General features: G+C 40.5%; 1 protein-coding gene across 1 annotated transcript in view; it reads right to left on the bottom strand.

The window, feature by feature from the left end:
- Nucleotides 1-9,416: 9,416 nt before the first annotated feature.
- The window catches only part of sel1l (SEL1L adaptor subunit of SYVN1 ubiquitin ligase), a 55,116-nt gene continuing 38,907 nt past the window's right edge, over nt 9,417-25,625 (bottom strand). The window contains exons 15-21 of the mRNA XM_073039195.1: nt 25,221-25,308; nt 22,878-23,026; nt 20,258-20,423; nt 16,897-16,971; nt 15,898-16,070; nt 12,298-12,426; nt 9,417-10,854 (exon numbers count right to left, since the gene is read on the bottom strand). Coding sequence (XP_072895296.1) covers nt 10,687-10,854; nt 12,298-12,426; nt 15,898-16,070; nt 16,897-16,971; nt 20,258-20,423; nt 22,878-23,026; nt 25,221-25,308 — 948 coding nt within the window. The 3' untranslated portion in view covers nt 9,417-10,686. The remainder of the gene's footprint in view (nt 10,855-12,297; nt 12,427-15,897; nt 16,071-16,896; nt 16,972-20,257; nt 20,424-22,877; nt 23,027-25,220; nt 25,309-25,625) is intronic.

Raw genomic sequence — 25,625 nt, 5'->3', positions numbered from 1 at the left:
AGTTATGGTGTATGTAACAGAACAGAAAAAATGAAGTACTAGACTTTCTAGAAGGATATGGTTCAGTTGCCAGAGTTATTCCTCTAACTGAGTCTGGAGCAGAATCTCCTGAGTCCCTCATAGTAGAGTACAATTCTGGCTCAGTAGTGCAGGATCTCCAGCCCACACTCAACAGGCAAGTGGTGACCAAAATGTCTCCTACCATCTAGTTACTTTTGCCAGTGTTTACACTCAAAGTTGGAAAAGACATCACTCAAGCTTACCTTGGTGAGCTGAAAACCTTAGGAAAGTGCAGAGGGAAAGATTATGAAGAAATCTTGAGAGAGATGTTAGCACAGATCTGTGAAACGCCTATTATCGAGAGCAGGGGAATAGTTTCGGAGCAGGCTCCTCTGATACTAACCAGCCAGAAATGGCTCTAGCTGTTATGCAGAATAACTCGGTCCCTGTAATACAAACCAGTGATCAAGATATTCAAAGAGTCGTAATGGAGCACATTGTGCGCATTAATGACTTGATGGCTCATGGTAACCCACCAGTGAGGCTCCAAACCTTTTCTGATAGAGCCCCTCATCCTTCTAATGAGGCGGATTATGAGATTTGGTGCTCTAGTATTGAACTGCTCTTGCAAGACCCAAGAGTGTCTGATCTTCATATTACATGGAAAATATGTGAAAGTATTCTTCCACCAGCTTCTGACATCAAGTCAATAAGCTCTGGAGTTTTGCCTGTTTATGTACAATTCCTAGATTCAGCTTTTGCCTCTGTGGAAGATGGTGATGAATTATTCATGAAGTTTATGAATACGGTACAAAACACCGGTGAAAAACTGTCTGCCTATCTACAGCAGCTACAGGTAACGTTGACTCAGTCTGTAAAGTGAGGCAGAGTTGCTGAAACTGAGGCTAACAAGCATCTCTTACAGCAATTTTGTGGATGATGTTGGGACTGCTCCCCAATCTTAGAGCTGTAGCTGGATCAGAAAAAAACAAAACCTGCCATCATTTCCCAAGCAATTGACATTTCTACACACCGAGGAAGACAAGCATGCTTCCAGAACTGCATGCATGAAAAGGCATTTAGGAACAATCAAACAATGTGCTGTTATACAGTCTCAGACCACAGGTGCCGGTAAAGAAGATGATGTGGTACAGCTAACTTCCTAACTGCATCTGGCAAGATAGCAGTGGCCAAGTCGCAGAAATCTGAGGGAATTGAAGTTCTTCCTTGGATATATTGGATACCACAACCGACTTAAAGATTTTTCTTGAAAAATTAAGCCGCTCAATGATTTGACATTGGGGTACCCAGCTGCCAGAAAGAACTCTGAGGTAAAGAATGATAGTCAGTAATCATAATCTGAAATAATCCATTTGGAGGCACGTGGACTATTGCATCTCAAGAAGCATTCGACCTAATCATAAAGAAAATTACATCTGCTCCTGTATTGCCTTTTGGTACATGGGACAACAATAAACCAATTCCAATGGAAAACCATGTGCATTCAGCTCTCTGTAATAACTCACCAACTAATGACAAAGTGTTTATTCACAGAAGTACTAGAGTTGAGGAATCCCATTAACCCGAATTTCTCTTGTTCCATTATGAACAATCTCTTACAGCAGCTTGTTATGACAAGTTGTAAATTCCACTTAGCTTTGGTGAATGCCTGGGATAATTGGTTATTTGTTATTTTTTTGTTGCACTCTCTTATTTATTCCTGGCTTCCGAAGATCCTGACCTTTCAAGTATTGTTATATTGATATTCATGAGGGGAAGCTAATACATTTTAGACAACATGAAAATGCACATGAATAGGCTGAGTATAATCAGTTTGCATTCTGCAGAAGAAGAAAGGGTATATCAGCAAAGCACAATTCCATTGGACAAGGGCCAGTGGGTATTTGATTGTCATGAGTTCTGCCTTTGTGATGATCTGACTTCCCTTTGTCTGTTCAGATACCTGTGGTAAAAGCAGTCCAATCTCTTTAAAAACAAAGGTTCCATTCTGAACACCTCTAAAATTATTTGTTAAATTGCACTGAAAAGTAAGCAGAAATCAGTAATAAATATAAATGGATTTTGGTTGTACCACAGCTCTGTAGGTTGAGGACTGCTTTGTGTGATTGTTTGCACATTTTCAATGAGAATTTATCATCCCTAATTAAAGTGCATGGGTAAGAAATTCAGGTTCAGATTCAGAAATCCCCCAGCATTTTATGTGTGTGCCTTTACAGCCATGCTTATGGATGAGAATAAAGTCACAGTCATACCGGCCCTTCAGCTACCGAGTTGCAATATATGTAGCCTGCATTTTAAGCATAGATTTATAGAAATAATTTTAAAATGAAAGTGAAAATTTAATTAGCAGTATTTCTTTATGCATTGGTAATATATCATGCATTTCATCTCAAATTCCTGATTAAAATAATGTCATATGCCCAGCAATGAAGGTCCTCCACCTCCTTGGCAGTGGCCACGGCTTCCTTCATTGTGTCAGTAGCTTCCTGTCGGTTTTCACTACTGTCAGTCATGCACGTCCCAGGTGGAGATTCTGAAATACCATCACAGACAGATGTTGAAGGATTCTTCATTGCTGTTTTCATAATGGGTTTGTTTTACCAGTCAGGGTTGTTAGCCCTGAGCTGAACCCCCTAATCTGGAGGACTAGTGGCCACTCTTAATCTGGCCCCTACCCTTTGACCTTTCTGTCATGGGTGACCCTACCAAGAGCCAAAGCACAAAGCCCTGACTCCAGTTCTCCGGACCATTGAAGCGCGTTAGCCTCCAAACCCTATGACAAGGTTCTGGTCCTCTTGGAGGATCATAGAATAATAACTCAGAAACAGGCACTCTGGCTCAACTTGTCCATGCTGATCAGGACTAATCTTGAGTTACCCCACTTTGCCTGCATTTCGTCCATATCACTTCTTTAAAAAAAAGCGAATGTTAAAAAGTAAACAGTATAATGCTACTGGCACTTTATATGTGATGACACCTGGGTGGTGGCAAAGAGTTCAGTTCATTTTAAATGTTAAAATTGTATCTGTCTCTACCACTTGCTCTACCAGCCTGTTCCATATACCCACATCTTTGTGTGAAGAACTTGATCTTTGGATTACCCGAAGGAAGATAAATGCTATTAGAGATTACAATCTCCATTCCCAGTTATCTGCTGACTGACGGATGGAGAGACAACAGTATTTTGAGTAAATGAATATTGTTTATGTAATTATTTACATGCCAGCTAGTGGTGCAGTGATATCAGCACTGGACTTTGAGGCATGTGGTCCCTTGTTCAAATCCAGCTGACCCCTTGCATGCTTTCCACCCGTGCTGGGTTGAGCGTTGAACTAGCAACTCTGTCTTGTGAAAAACAGACAAGTGCCAAGGAGCAGCAAAAAATGCCACTTGATGTGCCACAGCGTGCAAAAAGGAACAGCAATTTACTTTGAGATACAGCGTGGAATAGGCCCTTCCAGCTGCACTGCCTGGCAGCCCCCGACAATCCCGATTTAACCCTAATCTAGTCATGGGACAATTTACAATGAGCAGTTAACCTACTCAGTATATCTTTGGACCATGGGAGGAAACCAGGGGACCTGGAGAAAACCAAAGCATTCCATGGGGAGGATGTACAGGACTTTTTACAGAGAACACAAGTACTATGTCTGAATTCTGATGACCCAGCTATAATAGTGTTGCACTAACTGCTATGTTACCGTTAACACTGTAATATGAGTCAGTTGTTGTTAACTCTTTATAGGAAGATGTGGAAGCTTTAGAGAGCAAGTAGAGGAGATTTGCCAGGATTAGAGAAATGTGTTATGAAGATAGGTTGCTTTTCTCTTTGGAGTGAGCGAGGATGAAACACAACTCAATAGAAGTATATAAGCTTATGGGAGGCATGGTTAGGGTGTACAGCTGGCACCCATGGCAGCAAAGACCAGCACAAGAGAAATCATGTATAGGTTAAACGATAGCATAGCATAACACAACACTTTACAGCACGAGTGACCCAGGTTCAATTTCTGCCGCTGACTGTAAGGAGATTGTATGCTCTCCCCGTGACAGTGTGAGTTTCCTCTGGGTGCTCCAGTTCTCTCCCACAGTCCAAAGATGTACCGATTGGTAGGTTAATTGGTCATTGTAAATTGTCCTGTGATTAGCTGGGATTAAATCAGGGGATTGCTGGCTGGTATGGCTCGATAGGCCAGAAGGGCTTGTTCTGCTCAATCCAATCTCAATAAAACAATAAAATTGAGTGGAGAAAATTTTAAGGGAGATATCAGCGCTAGGTTTTTTTTACAGAGAGTGGTGGGTGCCTGGAACACACTGTGCCGGAGTGGTGGTCAAGGCTGATACATGTAAAAGACTCTTAATTTGCACATGGGTGTATAAATGGAGGGTTATGGGCTCTGTAAAGGGGAAGGGTTAGGTTGATTGTGGAGTAGGTTTATATAGGTCACCACAACATCATGGGCTGCAGGGCTCATATTGTGCTATAGTGTTCTATATTCTTGGAATAGCACATTTCTTCTGCAGTTACAAATAAAAAAAACAGCTCAAGCAACAACTGGCTGATATACAACAAAACAAATATGATTATAAATAGAATTAAGTAATCTCTTTGAATTAACAATGTGATGAAACATGGCAGTTTGATTCCCCATGGCTACTGGAGCAAACTGTACTGTGGAGAACATTTTGACAGGCTGCATCACAATCTTGGGGGGAGGGGGCTGCTGCACAGGATTGAAATAAGCTGAAAAAAGTTGTAAACTCAGTCAGCTCCATCTTGGGCACTAGCCTCCCCAGCAACCAGGATACCTTCAAGGAACGATGCCTCAAAAAGGTAGCATCCATCATTTAGGACCCCCATCACTCAGGACATGCCTTCTTCTCATTGTTGCTATTAGAGAGGAGGTACAGGAACCTGAAAACACAGACTTAATGGTTCAGGAACAGCTTCTTCCCCTCCGCCATCCAATTTCTGAATGGTCAATTTTTTTTGCACTACTTATTTAACTATTCACATACTACTTACTGCAATTTACAGTTTTTATAATTATGTATTACAATGTACTGCTGCCACATTACAGAAATATTCAAGACATATGCCAATGAAATTAAATCTGATTCTGTTAGGTTTCTAATGATAACAAACATCTTCAAAGGGGTTTACAGGATTAATTCTCTGGATGTATCCATTTGACAAATTATCAACTCTTATCATTAATGTTGTTTATGACCACATACCAAAGCTGAATGCACTTTGATGTAATAACTGAACTTAACTTTTTTTCAAACAAATGTATTCACTTTTAAATATCATTTACCAGAAACAGAAAAAAATCAGTTAGCAAAGAAGAACTAACTGTCTGATATATTGCAAAACAAATATAATTAAGAAATCTGCTTGAATTAACGATGTGATGAAACATGGCAGTTTGATTCCTCTTGGCTGGTGCAACAGTATAAATCAGCTCTAAGCACACTTACAGTGATAATACAAACCATGATTTGATAGTTTGTACCTAACAGTTTAACACTCCACTAATTATTAGATTAGATTCTATAGTTATTCCAAGCTCTGTTTAACAAAGGGAAAGATGGTGCAGACTTGTGAAAATGAGTACTTTATACATTACCAAAGAAAATACAAAGTAGATTGGTAAAGATCAAAGTAAATTTATTAGCAAACTACAACTTTGTACATATGTCATCATATATAACCCTGAGATTCATTTTCTTGTGGGCATACTCAATAAATCTATAGAATGATAATAACCATAACAGAATCAATGAAAGACCGCACAACTAGAGCATTCAACCAAAGTGCAGAGGACAATAAGCTGTGCAACTACAAAAAGAAATAACAGTAAATAAATAAGCAACACGCATCGAGAACATATCGAGATGAAGAGACCTTAAAAGTGAGTCCAGTTGAGTGGGAACAGTTCAAGACAAAATATACAAAGCTCTTAGAACATAGGCTGCATAAACTGAAGAAGTGGATTGTCACTTGAGACTGGGACATAGCGGCCAATCTAAGAGAAACATGGCTGAGAGAAGGGCAAGACTGGCAGCTCAATGTCCTGGGATACTGATGGTTCATGTGTGACCAAGGAACATATGAAGTGGACTGAAAGCTGCTATTTTATTAGAGATGACATATTAGCAGTGCTTCGAGATGATATTCTTGAGGAATTAGCTAGCAAAGCCATTTAGGTAGAAATATCATGAGAATAGTAGGGTGTGCTAGTGGGAATTTTCACTGATTATAGCATTGACAGGACCAACCAACTGCAAAGGGCCTGGAAAGGTAGAGTTTTTGTGGTGCATCTGAGAAGTTTCCTCATGCAATATATAGAGTAACTGCAATACAGCATCTCCTCTCAGAGAGGAGGTGAGCTGCAGTGGCAGTTGGGAAAATCCTTAGGTCCAGTGACCACGATCTGTTCTTGATATCCATTCCTTATTATTATTTTCTTTTTGTATTTACACAATTTGTTGCCTTTTGCACATTGACTGTTTGTCCATTTGTCATGTTTCATTGATTCTATTGTGCTTCTTTCCATTTACTGTGATTGCCTGCCCAAAAAAAAACCCAGAACCTCAGGGGTGTATATGGTGATGTATATGTACTCTGACCTTTAGTTTTAGAATCGTTATGGAATAAGATAGAACTGGTCTATAGGTTAAAGTCCTGAACTCATGCAGGGCCAACTTTGAGGGCATTAGGCAGAATCCAGCTGGGCTTAACTGGCTGATTCTATTTAAAGGCAAAGAAACAGTAGGCAAGTAAGAGCCTTTTGAAAGGGTCATGTTTTCAGAGTCCAGGGCCACGTATTCCAGTTAGGTTGAAGGGTGGACATACCCTGTTCAGGGTACCCTGGCTGCCGAGAGACACTGAAGCTCTGTTAAGAAAAAAGTTGTACATTTTCAGGCAGCTGAGTATGAATGAATCCTCAACAAATATTTAAAAACTTTAAGACAAGGCTTTAATTGGAAATCAGAATGGCAAAAAGGGAATACAAGACAGATTTGTTAAGCATGGGTAAAGATAATCCCGAGGTTTTCAATTACATTAAGAGTAAAACAATGACTAGGGAGACTAGGTCTTAAAAACTATCAGGGCTGCTTACATGTGGAGCTACAGGGGATGGTTATGACTTTTAATGCCTATATCCACTGTGTTTACAAAGGATAGTATGGATGACAAAGGAATGGAGGTGTTAAGTAGTGAGGTCTTGGATCATACACATATTAAGAAGCAGTAAGTATTTGCAGCCCTGAACCCAATTAAGGTGGGCAATTCCCTAGAACCTGATAAAGTGCATCCCCAGACCATACGGGAGGCCAGGAAAGAAACTGCAGAGGCTCTTGTAGAGATCGCTGCAGCAAGGTTAGGAGTAGGGACAATATACTGCAGTTATACAAGATGTTAGTGAGGCTGCACTTGGTGAATTGTGTTTTAGGAAAGACATCATCAAGCTGGAGGGTGCAGGACAGATTTATGAAGATGTTGCCTGGACTAGAGGACCTAAGTTATATGGCAAATTTGACAATGTCAAATCGTTGGACACTACCTTACTACTTTTTAATATAGAATATTTCTGTTTTTGCACTTTTTAAATAATCAATTCAATATATGTAATTAATTTACTTGTTTATTTATTGTTTTATTATTTTTTTCTCTCTGATAGATTATGTATTGCATTGAACGGCTGCTGCTAAGTTAACAAACTTCACATTACATGCCAGTGATAATAAACCTGATTCTGATTTATTCCTTGGAGCACAACAGAATGAGTGGTGACCTCTTGGAAATTTGTAGAATATGAGTGGTACGGATAAGGTAGACAATCATCGTCTTTTCCCCAAGGTTGAGGAGTCCAAAACTAGAGAGCACAAATACAAGAGAGGAGAGATGTAAATAGTTTTTTTAAAAATATACAGAGTAGTGAGCACCTGGAATGATTTGAGGAAGGTACAATTGCAACATGTATAAAGTATTTTGGTAGGTACATAGAGGGAAGGAGCTTGGAGGGCTATGGCCGAATGCGGATGACTGGTACTAGCAGGAAAGTGGAAAACGATGAGGGAAGGATGATGCAAATAAACCAGTGGGGGCAGGGATAGAAGAATCAAGTTAACTGAATGGGTGGAACTAGATGGGGCAGAGAACACTTGCCAAGCAGCACATGCTAATGACCATCTCGAGACTCCTGGCGGCATGTCATTTCATCTCCTGATAAAGGGCATCAACCCAAAACAGGGGTTCCCAACCTGGGGCCCAAGGATCTCTTGCCTAATGGTATTGGTCCATGGCATTATAAAAAAGGTTGGGAACTCCTGGCCCAAAACTGCAATTGTTTATTCTCCTCCACTGGTGCTGCCTGACTTGGAATTCCTTCAACATTTTGTATGTGTTTCTCCAGACTTCTAGTATCCGAATAATCTGCATTGATTTCATCTTCCCTTCCCAGTTCCTCACCAACCTTTTGACCTCGTCATCTCCTCAGCTAGTTGAGCCTAAACACAAACTAGCAATGTAACACCTCTTGTTCCACCTGGATAGTCTACAACCCAATGGAATAGAATTAAACAGGCACAGGCTCATTGACCTACGATATAATGCAAACTATTTTTTATTTTACTGAGAAACAGCGTGGAGCAAGCCCTTTGAGCCAATCTGCCCTTTAATCCCAGTCTAATCATGGGACAACTTAGTGACCGATTAACCAACTGATACATCTTTGGACTGTTGGAGGAAACCCATGCAGGCACAGGAAGAACAAACAAGGCAGCAGTGGGAATTGAACCCGTGTCATTCATATTGTGAAGCATTGTGCTAATCATGCTACTGTGTTGTCCCAATCTCAGATTTTAGTGAAATTTAATATCATGGATCAACACTGAAGTTCTCATTTTCGGGTAACCCACATCAAATGTTAATTTCATGCTTCTGATCCACCCAGGTTCTCTCAACCCTCTCCTTTCCAAACTCTGCCACCCAGCACCAAGTTACCAATTTTTTTTCCTCTCCATCTTGTTCCATCTGCCCATCACCCACACACTAAAATTATTGGGCCAACATTCCCTACCCTATTGGTTTCATTTGACCATCATCCTTTCTTATTTGGTTCTACTCATCATCTTCCTTCTAGTATTATAGAATCTTCCATTGCTTACACTTCTAACTCCATTTATAAATTTTTAGATGATAGCACTATAGCGGACTGCATCACAAAAATGATGAGTTGGACAACAGGAAGGACAAAATTTCACTTCCCCAGTTCATCCTCCTAACAGGTTAGATTGACAACTTGAAGATACTGGCACCATGTCCAGTTCAATTGTTCAGTGTTAAATATACAGAGCACTTAATGTAGAAATGAAGAGTCTCAGGCTACTTACATATTTTTATTAAAACAAGCTTAAATACACTTTAATGACTAATTAGACTGCATATTAAAAAGTTTGTACAACTTATTAACATTTTTAAACAATTTTACACAGCAAATCCTCAATGCATTTACAATATCATACATTTACAACAGCTACCCATCCCAATTTTAAAGGGAATACATATGCTTTGAGCGTTCAGTTATGCCCCAAAACAAAGTGCAATCTTTATGGGCTATTTGCTCCAGAGATCACTTTACTGGTTTTTCAACCAGACAGTGTTTAAGTGGGCTTCCTAGAATTAGGCTCTCCCCTCCCTCCCCCACTCTAGTGGTTCCCCAATGGTAAACACACAATTCTATACTGCGCTCTACATTTGCTGTTATTCAAATCCATCATTAAACTCCAATTATTATCCCATTCAATTAAGACATCTAAGATATCAAACATGTTGTCACTTGCCCATCATTAAATATTGAGTACTTTATTTCCATTAACATTTGTCTTGTCAAGAACCAAATAAGTCTCACAGGTTCAGCTCTGCATACTTTCAAAAAATATCCTTATCACCACATTATTATGAAATACTTCAGTTTTAGTATTTTTAAATCCTGCCTTGCAAAATGGTCAAATCCAGAGAAAATGAGTACCAGGAGAACCCCTTTTCCAATGGGGTAACTAAAACAATACAATCACTCAAAACTGGGGAAAACATTAAATCTACAACACACTAATAACCAAATTGAAATTTGTTTTCAGGTTTGCAGTAAATTTGATCCATAAATTGTGCATTAGTTATAGCTGATTTCAAGATGTCTGAAGTGGAACAAAGTCACCATTCGACAAGAGTAAACCTCCTTAAGCAGACCAGCTGTTGAAAGCAATCCTTTGACAGTGAGGCAAATGTTGGCAAATTCAAACGACTAAAGTGCAGGAAAAGATCCGTGTTCATTCGGTGACGATATATTTGTGTAATGGCACTTCTAAGAACAACTCTTGCAGGATTTTCTATATCCTCATGGAAAACAATATGGGTTCAACTCAAAGTTGGGAGACTTATTTAATACAAGTTAAATTAACAATGTTTCAATGGTGAAGGACTGGCTTTGTGGCATTTGTAAAACTATTCTTCAGGCACTGACCTAAACAACTAAAAACTTGGTAAGCCCCAAAACAGGCTATTTTAATAAGAAAATGTGCATTTCATAAAAGTTAAAGATTAACTTTTTTCTTGCACTGTTGTTGATGGTATGGTAGAACAAGACTGCATCCTTGCTACTGTTGCCCACGTTGAGGTTCTGGTGCCCGCAAGCGAGGTTGTTGCTGCCTTTGTCTATATGCAATCACAGTTCCCAAAAGCAGAGCTAGTATAGTCATGAGGTAAAGATCCCACTCGGGGCCCAGTAGTGCATCCAAGTCAATCTGCATCCATATTTCTCGGAACTGCAAAAGAAAAATCAAAATTTCATACAATGGAAAACTACTGTGTGGCTTTAGAATTAAACCAAGACTAATACGGGCAGGTCAGAAAGTTTTCAAATCCCAACAGGAGCTTTGACCACTTTCAAACCGTTAACAGATTAGCTTTGTCACCTGTACATCGAATAACACAATGAAATGTGACAGTAAGACATGAGCATAATTAGGCCATTCAGCCTCGAGTCTACTCCACAATTCTATCATGATTGATTTAATATCCTGCTCAACCCCATTCTCGATTGTTTTTTCCCCACAACGTTCAATGTACAGACTAATCAAGCTCTGCTTTAAACACACCCAGTGACTTGGCCCCACACAGCCACTTGTGGCAATGAATTCCACAGATTCACTCCTCTGGCTAAAGAAATTCTTCATCTGTTCTAAATGTACACCCTTCTATTCTGAGTCCCAAGTTCCCCCACTATAGAGAACAATTCTCCACATCCACTCTATCTCGGTCAGGGGTTCCCAAACTTTATGCCATGGCTCAATACCATTATGGAGTCTGTGAACCCCAGATCTAGGCTATTCAATAGCTTTCATAGGTGTTATTCAACATCAGTGATCAACATAGTCTGAGGATTTCTGGGGCATCCTGTAAATGTGACCATACTTCTGGTGCATGTCCCAACTCGCTCCAATCTGGTTAGAAAAGCGGAGCCAAGTATATTCCTACAAAAACGTCAAGCAGATTTTATGAAAAGATCTTGTTGACTCAACTACCTAGATGGGATACTCCCTAGTTGAAACATTAATGGTGAATTGCACAAGTTAAGCAGCCACATGAGCGATTGTTTAAGCCCCATCCTGGAGAAGGTTTTTGCTCTGCGATACTGGTGGCGACATCCATGAGGCAAAGTATAGCACAGGATTGGGGGGGGGTGGGAGAGACAGAGAGGATAATGACATTCCTGGCACAGACATGTGAGATGACAAAAACCCTTCTAAGACAGTTTGAAAGCCACATTGCTCAGTTACATTGCCCAGAATTCGTATGTCCTTTCAAAACCTCCATTTACCATTGCTTGGAATTCTGAAAACTACCCAACAAATACAAGGATCATGAAAAGCTTTGGACATTGTTACTCAAGTTCTTTTCTGAAAGGGATTAAGATTTGAGTAAAAGGCAATCTACTCAAGTTGGACTGGTCTCATCTACAAAGCTGATTTCTGAGAAACGATTCTCCTATATCGATGAAACTCAGCTTTGTTTAACTTCTGGTCACGGTAGGGTGTACAAGTGCAATTTTCCATAATGGCATCATACCAAGTTCCTGACAGAATATTTCACCCATTGGATATTACACTTGCGTTTAAGAAAAAGTAATTTCCGTTGTAATCATAAGGTAACAAGGATCCATTACATTAATAATTGGAGTAAATGCACTTTAACATTTGTTTACTTACTTTGGTTTCACTCAGGTAATCCATTGAGTAGATCATTCCCAGTTTACAAAGCGCTAGGAAGACGGGTACTTGAGCATCAGGACTGGTCTCTGCAGCCATATCATAAAATCGCTTCGCAAGATAAATATCCTTCAAAAGAAGAAGTTCAAGGTCTTAAAATTATCAACTCTTGACAGAATATAGGATTAATTTCCTATGAACCAAATATGCAATATTCTCTAGAATGATTCCTCAATACAACTGAGTGTTGCCATACAGAAATATGACCAGGTCCTGGAAATGTTACTGTACAGAGAAGTACTTAAACAGGATTCCAAAATATATGGAATTTAACACTTCAACACTGCATATACCGAGATGATAAGACTAATAGCCAACTCACTCACTAAGGTAAACATTCCCTTAGCCTCCAAGATAGCAAACTACCAAATTAACTTCCTACACTACTTCCAAAGGCAACCTTTGAGATCAAAATGGCACTCTACATTTAATACATAATAAATGTTGCATTTAAAGGACTAGTCATGAAGACCACATTAAATTGCTGGAGATTACTATGTGATTAAATTTTCCTTCCCAACTAATGGATCGGAAAGAAAAGAACATAAGATAGAGGAGCAGAATTAGTCCATTCGGCCATTTCATCACGGCTGATCCATTTCCCTACCTTCTCCCTGTGTCCCTTCATGCCATTAATAATCAATTGGATTGACTATTTATTACATCCTTCATATACATGGAGTAAATATTGTTACGTTGTCTCTTGTCTAAATGTGCAATTTATAGTAATTTGTAATAAATAGTATGTAAACAGAACAGTCAATATAACAAAGAAATTAACTGCATCAACTTGAATTAATCAGTCTGATGGCCTGGTGGAAGCTGTCCCAGAGCCTGTTGGTCTGGCTTTAATGCTGTGGTACTGTTTCCTGGATGGTAGCAGCTGGAACAGTTTGTGGTTGTGGTGACTCGGGTCTCCAATGATCCTTCGGACCCTTTTTACAGACCCATCTCTGTATATGACCTGAATACTTAGAAGTTCACATTTACAGATGCGCTGGGCTGACAACATCACTCTCTGCAGTCTTGAGATTGAGAGAAGTACAGTTCCCATATCAGGCAGTGATGTAGCCAGTCAGGATGCTCTCAGTTGTGCCCCTATAGAAAGTTCTTAGGATTTAAGGAGTCATGCTAAGCTTCTTCAACCATCTGAGGTGAAAGATGCACTCTTGTCCTTTTTTCACCACACAGCCTGTTATGTACAGACCAGGTGAGATCCTCGGTGATGTTTATGCCGAGGAACTTAAAGCTATTTACCCTTTCAACCCCAGAACCATTGATATCAATGTTAGCCTGACTCCATTCCTCCTGTAGTCCACAACCAGCTCCTGTTTTTGTGACATTGAGTGAGAGGTTGTTTTCTTGACACCACTGTGTCAGGGTGATGACTTCCTTCTCTGTAGGCTGCCTTGTTATTATTTGACACGAGGCCAATTAACATAGTATCATCAGAAAAATTAATTAGCAGGTTGGAGCTGTGGGTGGAGACAGTCATGGGTATGCAGAGAGTAAAGGAGGGGGCTTAGGACACAGTCCTGAGGGGCTCCGGTGTTGAGGGTCAGAAGGGCAGAGGTGAGGGAGCCCATTCTTACCACCTGCCGGCAACCTGACAGAAAGCCCAGGATTTAGCTGCATAAGGCAGGTGAAGGCCAAGGTCTTTGAACTTCTTGTCAAGCCTGGAGGGAATTTGGTGTTGAATGCCGAACTGTAGTTCAAGAACAGCATTCTCATACAAGCATCCTTCTCCAGATGTGTAAGGATGGCGTGTAGTGTTGTGGCTATTATGTCATCTGTCGATCGGTTGGGTCAGCAGGCGAAATGTAGGGGGCCCAGTGTGGGTGGTGGTATGCTGCAGATTTATCAACCTCTCAAACTCTGCCTGAAATACTCCCAATGACCAGGCCTCCACAGCCACCTGTGGCAATGAATTCCACAGATTCACCACGCTCTGGCTAAAGAAATTCCTCATCTCCATTCTAAAAGGACACCCCTCTAAATATGGGCAATATATTTGAGATTATACTCAAGGAATGAAGTAATAATACAAGATGACTGCTTATTGGATTAGTAACAGGTAATGAAACACTGCCAGATTATAAAATTTAAACAGCATTCCATATAGATGTAATTCAAAGCCACTGGAAACCATGCTGGGAATCCACAGAAAACCTACAGCACAATACAGGCCCTTTGGCCCACAAAGTTGTGCCGGACACGTCCCTACCTTAGAAATTACTAGGCTTACCCATAGCCCTCTATTTTACTAAGCTCCATGTACCTATCCAAAAGTGGCTTAAAAGACCCTATCGTATCCACTTCCACCACTGTTGCCGGCAGCCTATTCCACGCACTTACCACTCTTGAGTAAAAAACTTACCCCTGACATCTCCTCTGTACCTACTCCCCAGCACCTTAAACCTATGCCCTCTTGTGACAGCTATTTCAGCCCTGGGAAAAAGCCTCTGATTATCCATACAACCAATCATCATCTTATACACCTCCATCAGGTCACCTATCATCCTCCATCGCTCCAAGAAGAAAAGGCCGAGTTCACTCAATCTATTCTCATAAGGCATGCTCCTCAATCCAGGCAACATCCTTGTAAATCTCCTCTGCACCCTTTCTATGGTTTCCACATCCTTCCTGTAGTGAGGTGACCAGAACTGAGCACAGTACTCCAAGTGGGGTCTGACCAGGGTCCTATATAGCTGCAACATTACCTCACGGCTCCTTAATTCAATTCCACGATTGATGAAGGCCAATACACCATACGCCATCTTAACCATAGCGTCAACCTGCACAACTGCTTTGAGCATCCTATGGACTCGGACCCCAAGATCCCTCTGATCCTCCACACTGCCAAGAATCTTTCCTTTAATACTATATTCTGCCATCATATTTGACCTACCAAAACAAACCACTTCACACTTATCTGGGTTGAACTCCATCTGCCACTTCTCAACCCAGTTTTGCATCCTATCAATGTCCCGCTGTAACCTCTGACAGCCCTCTACACTATCCACAACACCCCCAACCTTTGTGTCATCTGCAAACTTACTAACCTATGCCTCCACTTCCTCATCCACATCATTTATAAAAATCACAAAGAGTAGGGGTCTTAGAACAGATCCCTGAGGCACACCACTGGTCACCAACCTCCATGCAGAATATGACCCATCTACAACCACCCTTTGCCTTCTGTGGGCAAGCCAGTTCTGGGTCCACAAAGTAATGTCCCCTTGGATCCCATGCCTCCTTACTTTCTCATTAAGCATTGCATGGGGTACCTTATCAAATGCCTTGCTGAAATCCATATACATCTACTGTTCTTCCTTTATCAATGTGTTTAATCAAATCCTCAAGAAATTCAATCAGGCTCGTAAGGCACAACCTGCCCTTGATAAAGCCATGATGACTATTCCTAATCATATTATGCCTCTTCAAATGTTCATAAATCCATGTCAAACAGATCCAAAAAGTGATACCATCCTTCAACTGAAACCACATCTGTAAATACAAATGATAATTTTAAATGCATACCTGTTTGATGCCCAAACCCTTTTCATGCATGTAGCCCAAGTTAAACATGGCCTGTGCACTATGTTGTTGCTCGGAGGCAAGTCTATAATGAATTACAGCAGTTTCATAGTCGATGTCTGTACCGTAGCCATAGAAATGATAATCTCCAAGCTTGATTCTTGCAACTGTATAACCTAAAACAAAAGTCATTGTTTAAGTACTTTTAGAACTTGATGTTCATCATAATCATACAAAGATGTCTGCCCACCCCCACCCCCCAGTACTCTTCCTTTATTCTTGTCATCTTAAGTGCAATAGATGTTATTTGAGCAGATTCTAGTAAGATGAATTATTCTCAAATTAGAGACACAGAGCTTTCTGCAGCAATTTTCTATTCAACTATCTGAATGAGATGTGGATCTTACCCTTAATCTGACTGCACTTTAGATCAAACTAAGATTTACTGCTTTTACTTTTAAGGAAATAATATAGTAGCCAAATTAGAATTAGTGTATCAGCTCACTTACAAATATTAGAATTGTTAAAAGCATTGGTTAAAATTTTCTTGGTTACAGTTGAGTGTCATTCAGAAAGTACACAAGAACACTTTGAAACTGAACATTTAATATGACAATGAAAAATTCTCATCTGAAACAGCATACCCCAGGCATCTAAACCAAATTAAAACAGCCAAAATTAAACTGCTCCCTAGGACAGTTTAAGTGGAATTAATGACTTGTGCAGTATTTAGTCTGGAAGGTGCTTCGTAAAAAATCTGCTTCAACATGCAATCAAATTTGAATTTTACAGAATGCTACTTTATAATTTTAATGTGTACTGGACATTACATTTGCATTTTGAAGTGCGCATAAACTCAGGTTTCTGAAGGCTTTGTGTCTCAAAATAGGAACGGTTCAAATAGAGAATAAACAAGTCCTTCCACTCACTAGGGTTTCAAACATCAAACTGCAGTAAGACTGACCACAACTCACTATACAAGGCTCTTTATGTTCATCTCACCTTGTGCTGCTGCTCTGTTCCAGTGTAGCAGTGCTCGAGGATAGGTCTCATTTTCACCAAAAATGTTAGCTTCTTCTGCAAAAGAGAATAAGTATTTATTCTATTATTGAATTTTGAGGCCGCGAATATAGAGTACATTACTGAACTCGATTAGATGACTCCTTACAAACTCAGCATACCCACTGGCTTATCCACATCCCCAAATTCACATTAACCCAACCCGAATAAAAATTATTTGATAGAATGGTAGTCAGTAATGATTCTATATCTTCAGTTATAAATAGTGTCTGCTGTGCAATATTTCAGTATTCCAAACTTGATTTTTTTCCAAAAATAACATTTGAACAAGTATAAGCCATGAGAGAATATTTTAAGAGCTTGCTGTTTCTATCAACAACTGGGAGTTAGCAGTGCCACCGCCAGGCATTTCATGGTACAGCAACAAGCCCCTTTAATTAAATCCAATTAGAAGAAACAGTACAGAGGAAAAGGTCCTTCAGCCTAAGCGCACATGCAAAAACTGAAAAATGAAGATGCTTTCAAAAATTATGAAATGAAGGTCCTGAGAGTACTGGCTCAAAATACTGACTGTTTACTCTTTTCCCTAGATGCTGCATGATCTGCTGAGTTCCTCTAGCATTTTGTGTGCTTTATTCTGCAGATTTTCTCATGTTTGTAAATGAAAAAGTTTCTAAATATCAAAACATTTACTGTAAAGAGTAAAAAAGGGAACAGTAAAAAAGCTAAATCAAATCAATCACGAGGAAATCTGCAGATGCTGGAAATTGAAATAACAACACACGCAAAATGCTGGTGGAACACAGCAGGCCAGGCAGCATCTATAAGGAGAAGCACTGTCGACGTTTCGGGCCGAGACCCTTCGTCAGGACGTCGACAGTGCTTCTCCTTATAGATGCTGCCTGGCCTGCTGTGTTTCACCAGCATTTTGTGTGTTAAATCAAATCAATACTTGGTTTTACCACCCTTTGCTTTAAAACGCATCAATTCTCTCAGGTACACTGCCATGGTGTTTTAAGAAATTGGCTTGCAAGTTGCTCCAAGCATCTTGGAGAACTTGCCACAGTTCTTTGGCAGACTTTGGCTGCCTCCCTGCTTCTGCCTCTCCAGGTAACCCCAGACAACGGCACACCATCAAAACCACAGAAAATCTAGGGTGCTTAGGACTTTGGCAGAGTATTGTATGTGCTGACCACAATGCCCAATTAATAAAAAAAAACTTAAAAAACTGGGGCACTGTAGCAGCAGAGCAGTTAGCACAATGGTATTACAGCTCAGGGTGTCAGAGATCCAGTGTCCTCCAGGAGGTTTTGTGTCATTCCCATGACTGTGTGGGTTTCCTCCAGGTGCTCCAGTTTCCTCCCACAGTGCAAGTTAACTTGTCATTGTAAATTATCCCGTGATTAGGCTAGGGTTAAATAGGTGGGTTGCTGAGCAGCGCAGCTCATTGGGCCAGAAAGGTCTATTCTGCACTATATCTCTAAATAAATTAAATTGTACATCTGATAGAAAGTGGGCTACATCTCTCCATTCTTTGTCTGTTCACTTATCTGTCCAAACACCTTTTAAATGTTTCCACTTCTATCATTTCCTCTGGAATCTGACACACCTCTATCCCCAAAAATTGCCATGTAAATCTCCTTTAAAAACTTTACCCCTCTTGCACTGTCTTCTAGTATGCCTTCTATCATTTTACAATTCCACCCTGACTTTCCATCAACCTAGTCTCTCTCAATTTTACCTACTTCAATATATCACTCAACCTCCAACACCTACAGAACACAATCCTAAGTTTGTCCAACCTCTCCTTTAGTTAACTCTTGAATCCAGGCAATATTCCAATGAATCTTTTCTACATCCTCTGAAACCATCACATTTTACAATGTTGCACAGATGGGTTACATTAATTTGCTACGGTTTTCAGTGATCAAGGAAAAGAATTCAGAAAAAGATGTTGCCTGTACTGGAGGTCTTATGTTAAGAGGAGAAATCGGATGTGATAGGGTTGTTTATCTTGGAGTGAAGGGGTGACATGGTAGAGGTATAAATTCAACAATCCCTTTTATTTATTTTTACAACCATTGCTCTGAGCAGGATTTTTTTTATTATTATATACACAGCTTGAAAACTGCATAACACTAAATGCTCATTTTTTGCAAATATTTAGAATGAAAATTGAAAAATCACACTATTAATTGAAGGGTATTGTATAATGCAATACAGAACATGAGAATCTTTCACGTTGCGTTAACTTTCTAGCTGTGTGGCTACGTGTGCAGGACCATTTCAGTTACTGCGTGACCACGCAGCTTAGAGGGAACAGTGAACAAAACGAAGAAGTGGGTCAGTCTTTGGAGCGTAGAAGGTTGAGAGGGGACTTGATAGAGGTATTTAAAATTATGAGGGGGATAGAGTTGATGTGGATAGGCTTTTTCCATTGAGAGCAGGGGAGATTCAAATGAGGACATGAGTTGAGTGTTAAGGGACAAAAGTTTAGGGGTAACACGAGGGGGAACTTCTTTACTCAGAGAGTGGTAGCTGTGTGGAACGAGCTTCCAGTAGAAGTGGTAGAGGCAGGTTCGGTATTGTCATTTAAAGTGAAATTGGATAGGTATATGGACAGGAAAGGAATGGAGGGTTATGGGCGGAGTGCAGGTCGGTGGGACTAGGTCAGAGTAAGTGTTCGGCAGAGACTAGAAGGGCCCAGATGGCTGTTTCCGTGCTGTAATTGTTATATGGTTATAAGGTAAAGATAGTAACAAATATCTGTTTCTAAAGCAGAGGTGTCTGAATTAGAGAGCAAAGATTTAAAGTGATAGAGGAGTTAAAGGTGATTCCGGGAGAACATTTTTCCAGATTAGTTAGCATGTGGAATGATCCCTAAAAGACTGAAGCAGCAGAAATATTTAAGAACCATCTCAACACTGTCTTGAGTGATCAATAAATTGACATATGAAATTAATTCAGACAAGTAGGATCAGTAAAGGCACAAGTACGAGAGTCTGCAAATGCTAGAAATCCAAAGCAACACACAAAATGCTGAAGAAACTAAGGTCAGGCCACATGTATGGAAGTGAATAGATAGTTCGGGTCGAGACCTTTCTTCAGAACCAACTGACAATAAAGACATGACAGTCAGTATGGATGTAGTAGGCTAAAGAGCCTCTTTCTATACTATCTTAAACTAGAATATTGATATATCAGCAAGTAATTGTTAAACCACATAGGTCACTTGTTATGCAGCACAGTTTCACAGAAAGCAGAATTTATCCAAATATCACTACAATAATATTTTGAAAGACGAATAAGACAGCTGAAATGCCACTAGGCTTGTATTTCTTACTTTGATCCAGTATGAAGGCAGCGTTGCTCTGGGCCACCTCATAGCCTTGTTCAGCTAACAACAGGTACTGCACCAAAGCGGAATCAGTGTCGCCCTCCTTATAGCTACTATATGCAGACATCAGCCGCTCTGACCAGCGACCTCGCTCACAGACATTTTTGAATAGCTGCAGAAGATGAAGCAATTCAAATCAGAAAATGCAAAGTACGTAGTACAAAGTATAAAGCAGATTATCCCAAGTACTCAAATGAGCAAAACCCACAGACAAAAGAGTTGTAATATGGAGAGAGAAAAAAAACTGCAATCTAAAAATAATCACCAAGTATTGTACCAACTGAAGCAGAGGCCCATAAAACACACAATCAACATTTCAGTAACATCTTTTCCCCCCTCTGCCATCAGATTTCTGAATGACAATGAACCCATGTACATAGCCCCCTTTTTTTTGCACTAATTTTTATATACATTTCTGATTATAATTTAGTTTTATATATAATGCATTGCAATATACTGCTATGGCAAAACAACATTTCATGACGACATATGCCAGTTATTCCAAACCCGAGTAAAAACTACTGCACTGCAATAAAGGACAACCCGTGCTAGATGCAGCCCAATGCCACTTACATTGGCTAGATTGAAGACCAATTAAGGACACCCACTGAATTCAGGAAGTGCAGTGAGGCCTAATTAGTTATACCGCTGAAGTTTCATCCCAAAACAATCTCAACAGGCTTTGTTAGGAGCCAAAGTTAAATTTTATAAAAATATGTGCAGAGTTGTGTTTAAAATGATTTGAGATTAGGAGTGCAAGAGCTACTGATTTAGAACAACACAAAAATTTTCAGAAGTGTCAAGATCTTTCTTCCAGCTCATTTTGGACCGACAAGACTGTTGATCCATGATCAGCATTCAGATTTTCCTGAGTAAGCTAATGATTCACTTCTGAACTACTGACTACACTGGACAACAAATTTTTATAAAAGTGTTGCTTCCTCAGAATTTATTTTTTGCTTATGATAGACTACTTGAAGATGAACACAAATATAATTTTAGACTACTTGTATCACGTAGGAATTGAGAAACAACTAACTTTTATTGAACATAATGTGTTTAATTGCATAATGGTGCTGCTTTGCAACAGTTCAACTAAGTTAAAAATATATTGTTAATGATTTTCATTTGTACTCGGTGTCTGAGGCTTCTCGCTTAAGTGTCCAACAATAATTTGCCAGTATTGATGGATTCCAGTTGCCCTGGTATCTTTTCTGCATGACTGCAATGTCCTGGTGAAACCTTTTACCATGCTTGTCAGTAATAGCACCAAGAATTGCAGGGAAGAAGTCTAAATGGGAATGCAGAAAATTAATCTTTAGTGACATGTTGCATTTCACGGTTTTATATGCTTGAAGCATCTTTTCAACCAGCTGCATGTAGTCTGGTGCTCTGTAGATGCCAAGAAAAATTTCAATAACTTCCTTGAATGCCTTCCATGTGATTTTCTCCGGTCCCACTAGAAATTCTTCAAATTGCCTGTCATTGATGACCTGTTTGATTTGTGGACCAACAAAAATGCTTTCCTTAATCTTGGCATCAGCTATTCTGGGAAGCATCTGTCTCAAATATCAAAATCCTTCAGAAATTTTTGTGCCTGGTGATAGCAAATTCCATCCTTACAGTCCTGAGCCCAATAATTATTACCAAAACCTGTTCTGCCATGCAGCAGACACGCCACCTAAGCATGCCTGGACAAGATAGGAAACTTTCCAGCTTATATTGTAGGCAACATTTTAATTGACTTGAATAATGAATTAAAATAATAAACATAAGTGATTTCAAAAAATGGTGTGTGATAGGGAAATTTCATGGTGATTTTCATGATCAGTAGCTCAAAATTCATAAGATACACCCAAAGATATTCAAGAAGCAAAATCTTTGTTGTCCAGTGTTATTGGTTAATCATTATGTGCCTGATGAAGTGAGCAATCAGGTTCTTTCCATGAACATGATTGTTCTAGGTAAATTTTTCTACATAAGAGGTTTGCCATTGCCTTCTTTTGGGCAGTAATTACAAGATGGGTGACCCCAGCCATTATCAATACTTTTCAGAGACTGACTGCCTGGCGTCCGTGGTCACATAACCAGGACTTGTGATATGCACCAGATACTCATACGACCATCCACCACCTGCTCTCATGGTTTCACATGACTTGGATTGGAGGACTAAACAGATGCTACAACTTGCTAAGAGGTGACCTGCAGGCTAGATGGAAGGAGGGATTATACCTCCTTTGGTCGAGATGCATCTCCATCCTGCCACCCACTGATGATAGCCAGCATTATCTGACTCAGTACCAGGGCCTAATCAAGTGGTGAAACACATTTATGAGCATCTCTTCAACAGTACACACTTACATGCGAAGGCATTAAGGATTAACAGTTAGAAAACCAAAAAACTGGATGCTGGAAACTAGAAAACAAAAGACTAGAAATACTGAGCAGGCTAAGCAGCATCTGGAAACAATTAATATTTCAGGAGGAACTTTTCAGTGACTTGAAATGTTAACCAGAAATATTAACCACCCCCACTTACAAAGAGTATCATGGAGAGCGTTCTTACCTCAACAGCTGTATGACAAGATCGAATCACACCACTGCCTATTGCATGCATCTGAGCCAAGTTATAGAAAGCCAGTATGTGTCCAGCTTGTGATGCAAGGTTAAAGTACTTCAAAGCTTGTTTGTAATCTCTCTTCACACCTATACCATCTATAAAACAAACATTTTATATGAGATGACAGAAAACCCACCAGCAGCAAGCTTTTAAACCAGATTTGGAGACAAATATGGTAGAAGAATACCAATCAGCTTGTAATTTTGCTCAACAGCTTTTGAGTTGAAACCAAACTTCCCTACTAACTTACCATCCCCACTGCTCTACCAGCTGATGAATTTTATACAGCAACTAAATTTGTTGAGTAGAACGGTTTGCTAGGAGACAAAACTAGCTGTTTTATCAGCAACTGCCCCAAAAATGTTAATACCTGTTAATGTAATATATTATAATATAATAACGTTGTTGTTCGTCCTTCGGAGTCGAAGACGACCACGACTTCTGTCAGGTGGAGGGTTTGTGACTATGGGTTCGGAGGTGACTGGTGAGGCCAATCCGGGCCCTGAAAGCTCGCCCACATGTGGGACACATGAGGGTAGGTGCTGCAGTGGAAGTGGAGGTAGCTCGAGCCTTGCGCGTTTCCTCTGAGCCTCTGCGGTGCGTCTGATTTCTGCTGCATACGCTCCTTTAGTGGTCCTGCTCCACCAGGTTGGGCGTACCAGAGCAAGCGATTCCCAGCTACTGGGATTGATGTTGAGGTCTTTGAGGGACACTTTGAGGCAGTCTTTGAAATGTTTCTTCTGCCCTCCAACTGAGCGCTTGCCCTGGCCCAGCTCTCCATACAGCAGCTGTTTTGTTAGTCGACTGTCAGACATCCTGACGACATGGCCAGCCCATCTGCCTTGGGCTTTCTGTAGGAGGGTGTAGATGCTGTGGGTGCTAGCCCACTCCAGGACCTCCGTGTCTGGGACTTTGTCCTGCCACCGTACGTGGAGAAGTCTGCGGAGGCAGCTCAAGTGGAAGTTGTTGAGCGTGTCTGCTGTAGACAGTCCAGGTCTCGTTGGCATAGAGGAGGGTGGTGAGAACCACTGCTCGGTAGACCTTCAGCTTGGTGGTAAGGCTGAGTCCTCTCCGCTCCCATACATTCTAACGGAGTCTCCCAAAGGCGGCACTGGCTTTGGCAATTCTGTTGCTGATCTCTGCATCTATGTTCACCGCTCATGATAGAGTACTGCCCAGATAAGTAAAGCTGTCGACTGCCAGTAGCTTCTGCCCCTTTACTGTAATGTGTGGTTCCTGGTAGGGCTTTCCAGGTGCGGGCTGGTACATAACTTTGGTCTTTTTGGTGCTGATTGTAAGTCCAACGTTGTCACAGGCTCATGAGAAGCAGTCCATTTCTCGCTGCATCTTCTGCTCTGTGCTGGCATTGAGGGCACAATCATCAGCGAATAAGAGGTCTCTGACAACGGTCTCCTTTACCTTTGTAACAGCCTGTAGACGCCGGAGGTTGAATAGTCCACTGCCAGTCCTGTATCTGATGTGTATACCATCCTGACAATCGCGGAAGGCATCAGTCAACATAGCAGAGAAGACCATGCTAAAGAGTGTAGGGGCGAGAACGCATCCTTGCTTCACACTGTTCGTCACTGGGAAGGCTTCTGACTCGTCACCATCATCCAAAACTTTCACCATCATGCCATCGTGGAACTGCCGAACAATCGTGATGAACCTGCTAGGGTAGCCAAACTTCTCCATTATCTTCCATAAGCCATCTCTGCTGACCGTATCAAATGCCTTGGTCAGATCGACGAAGGTCATAAAGAGGTCGCTGTGGTGCTCTTGACATTTTTCCTGGAGTTGGCGTGCAGCAAATATCATGTCGACAGTTCCACGCTCTGCACGGAAGCCACACTGGCTTTCTGGGAGGAGACCTTGCTCAAGGTGTCGGAGAAGGCGATTAAGCAGGACGCGAGCCAAGATCTTCCCAGCTATGGACAGGAGGGAGATGCCTCGGTGATTGTCACAAGACTGGCGGTTGCCTTTCCTCTTGTAGATGTGGACTATGCTGGCATCCAATATATTAACATTATATTATATAATAATATATTATATGTCTCAATATTGAACAATGCAATTCCAGACATTTAAAAAAAAACGGAGCGAGGCAACTGCTCAAACTCATCATTGCAAATATTAATTTCAAACATGCTTTGAATCAGAAATTTGATTTAATCAAGATCAAGATGTTTGACATATTCAAAAGTACTTGACAAGCAGCTGATTATCATCAACTAGACTTGCATATTTTTAGACACGTCTATAAATAGTAAATATGTAAAGATTCCTTACTGTAATACATGGAGCCCAGCTGAAGTTGTCCATCCACCCAACCCTGCTCAGCAGCTTTCTGAAAGTATTTCAGTGCTAATTCATGATTCTATTAAGAAGGGAAAAACAAAATAACTTGGGATTTGATTCAAATCAAAACACAATTTTAAAGGTACTATAAAATCAGGTCGCAACTTTGTCCTGCTACCACACAATTTTCAGCTTCAACAATCCTGATACCAATTAGATTTTGGACAGTGTTTATTTTTGGCAAGGTATTGGATATTGCAGGTGGGTACAATTAAGGCTATCTGGAGTACTGCACACAGCTCTGGTTGCCTCATTATAGAAAGGATGCAGAGGCTTTGGAGGTGCAGAAGGGTTTGTGCCTGGATTGGAGGGAATCTGCCAATGAGAGGTTGGACA

Source organism: Hemitrygon akajei, chromosome 3 (assembly GCF_048418815.1).
Source record: "Hemitrygon akajei chromosome 3, sHemAka1.3, whole genome shotgun sequence".
Lineage (NCBI taxonomy): Eukaryota > Metazoa > Chordata > Chondrichthyes > Myliobatiformes > Dasyatidae > Hemitrygon > Hemitrygon akajei.
Note: the sequence above shows the minus strand (reverse complement) of the source record. Positions and strands in the feature narration are given on the sequence as shown.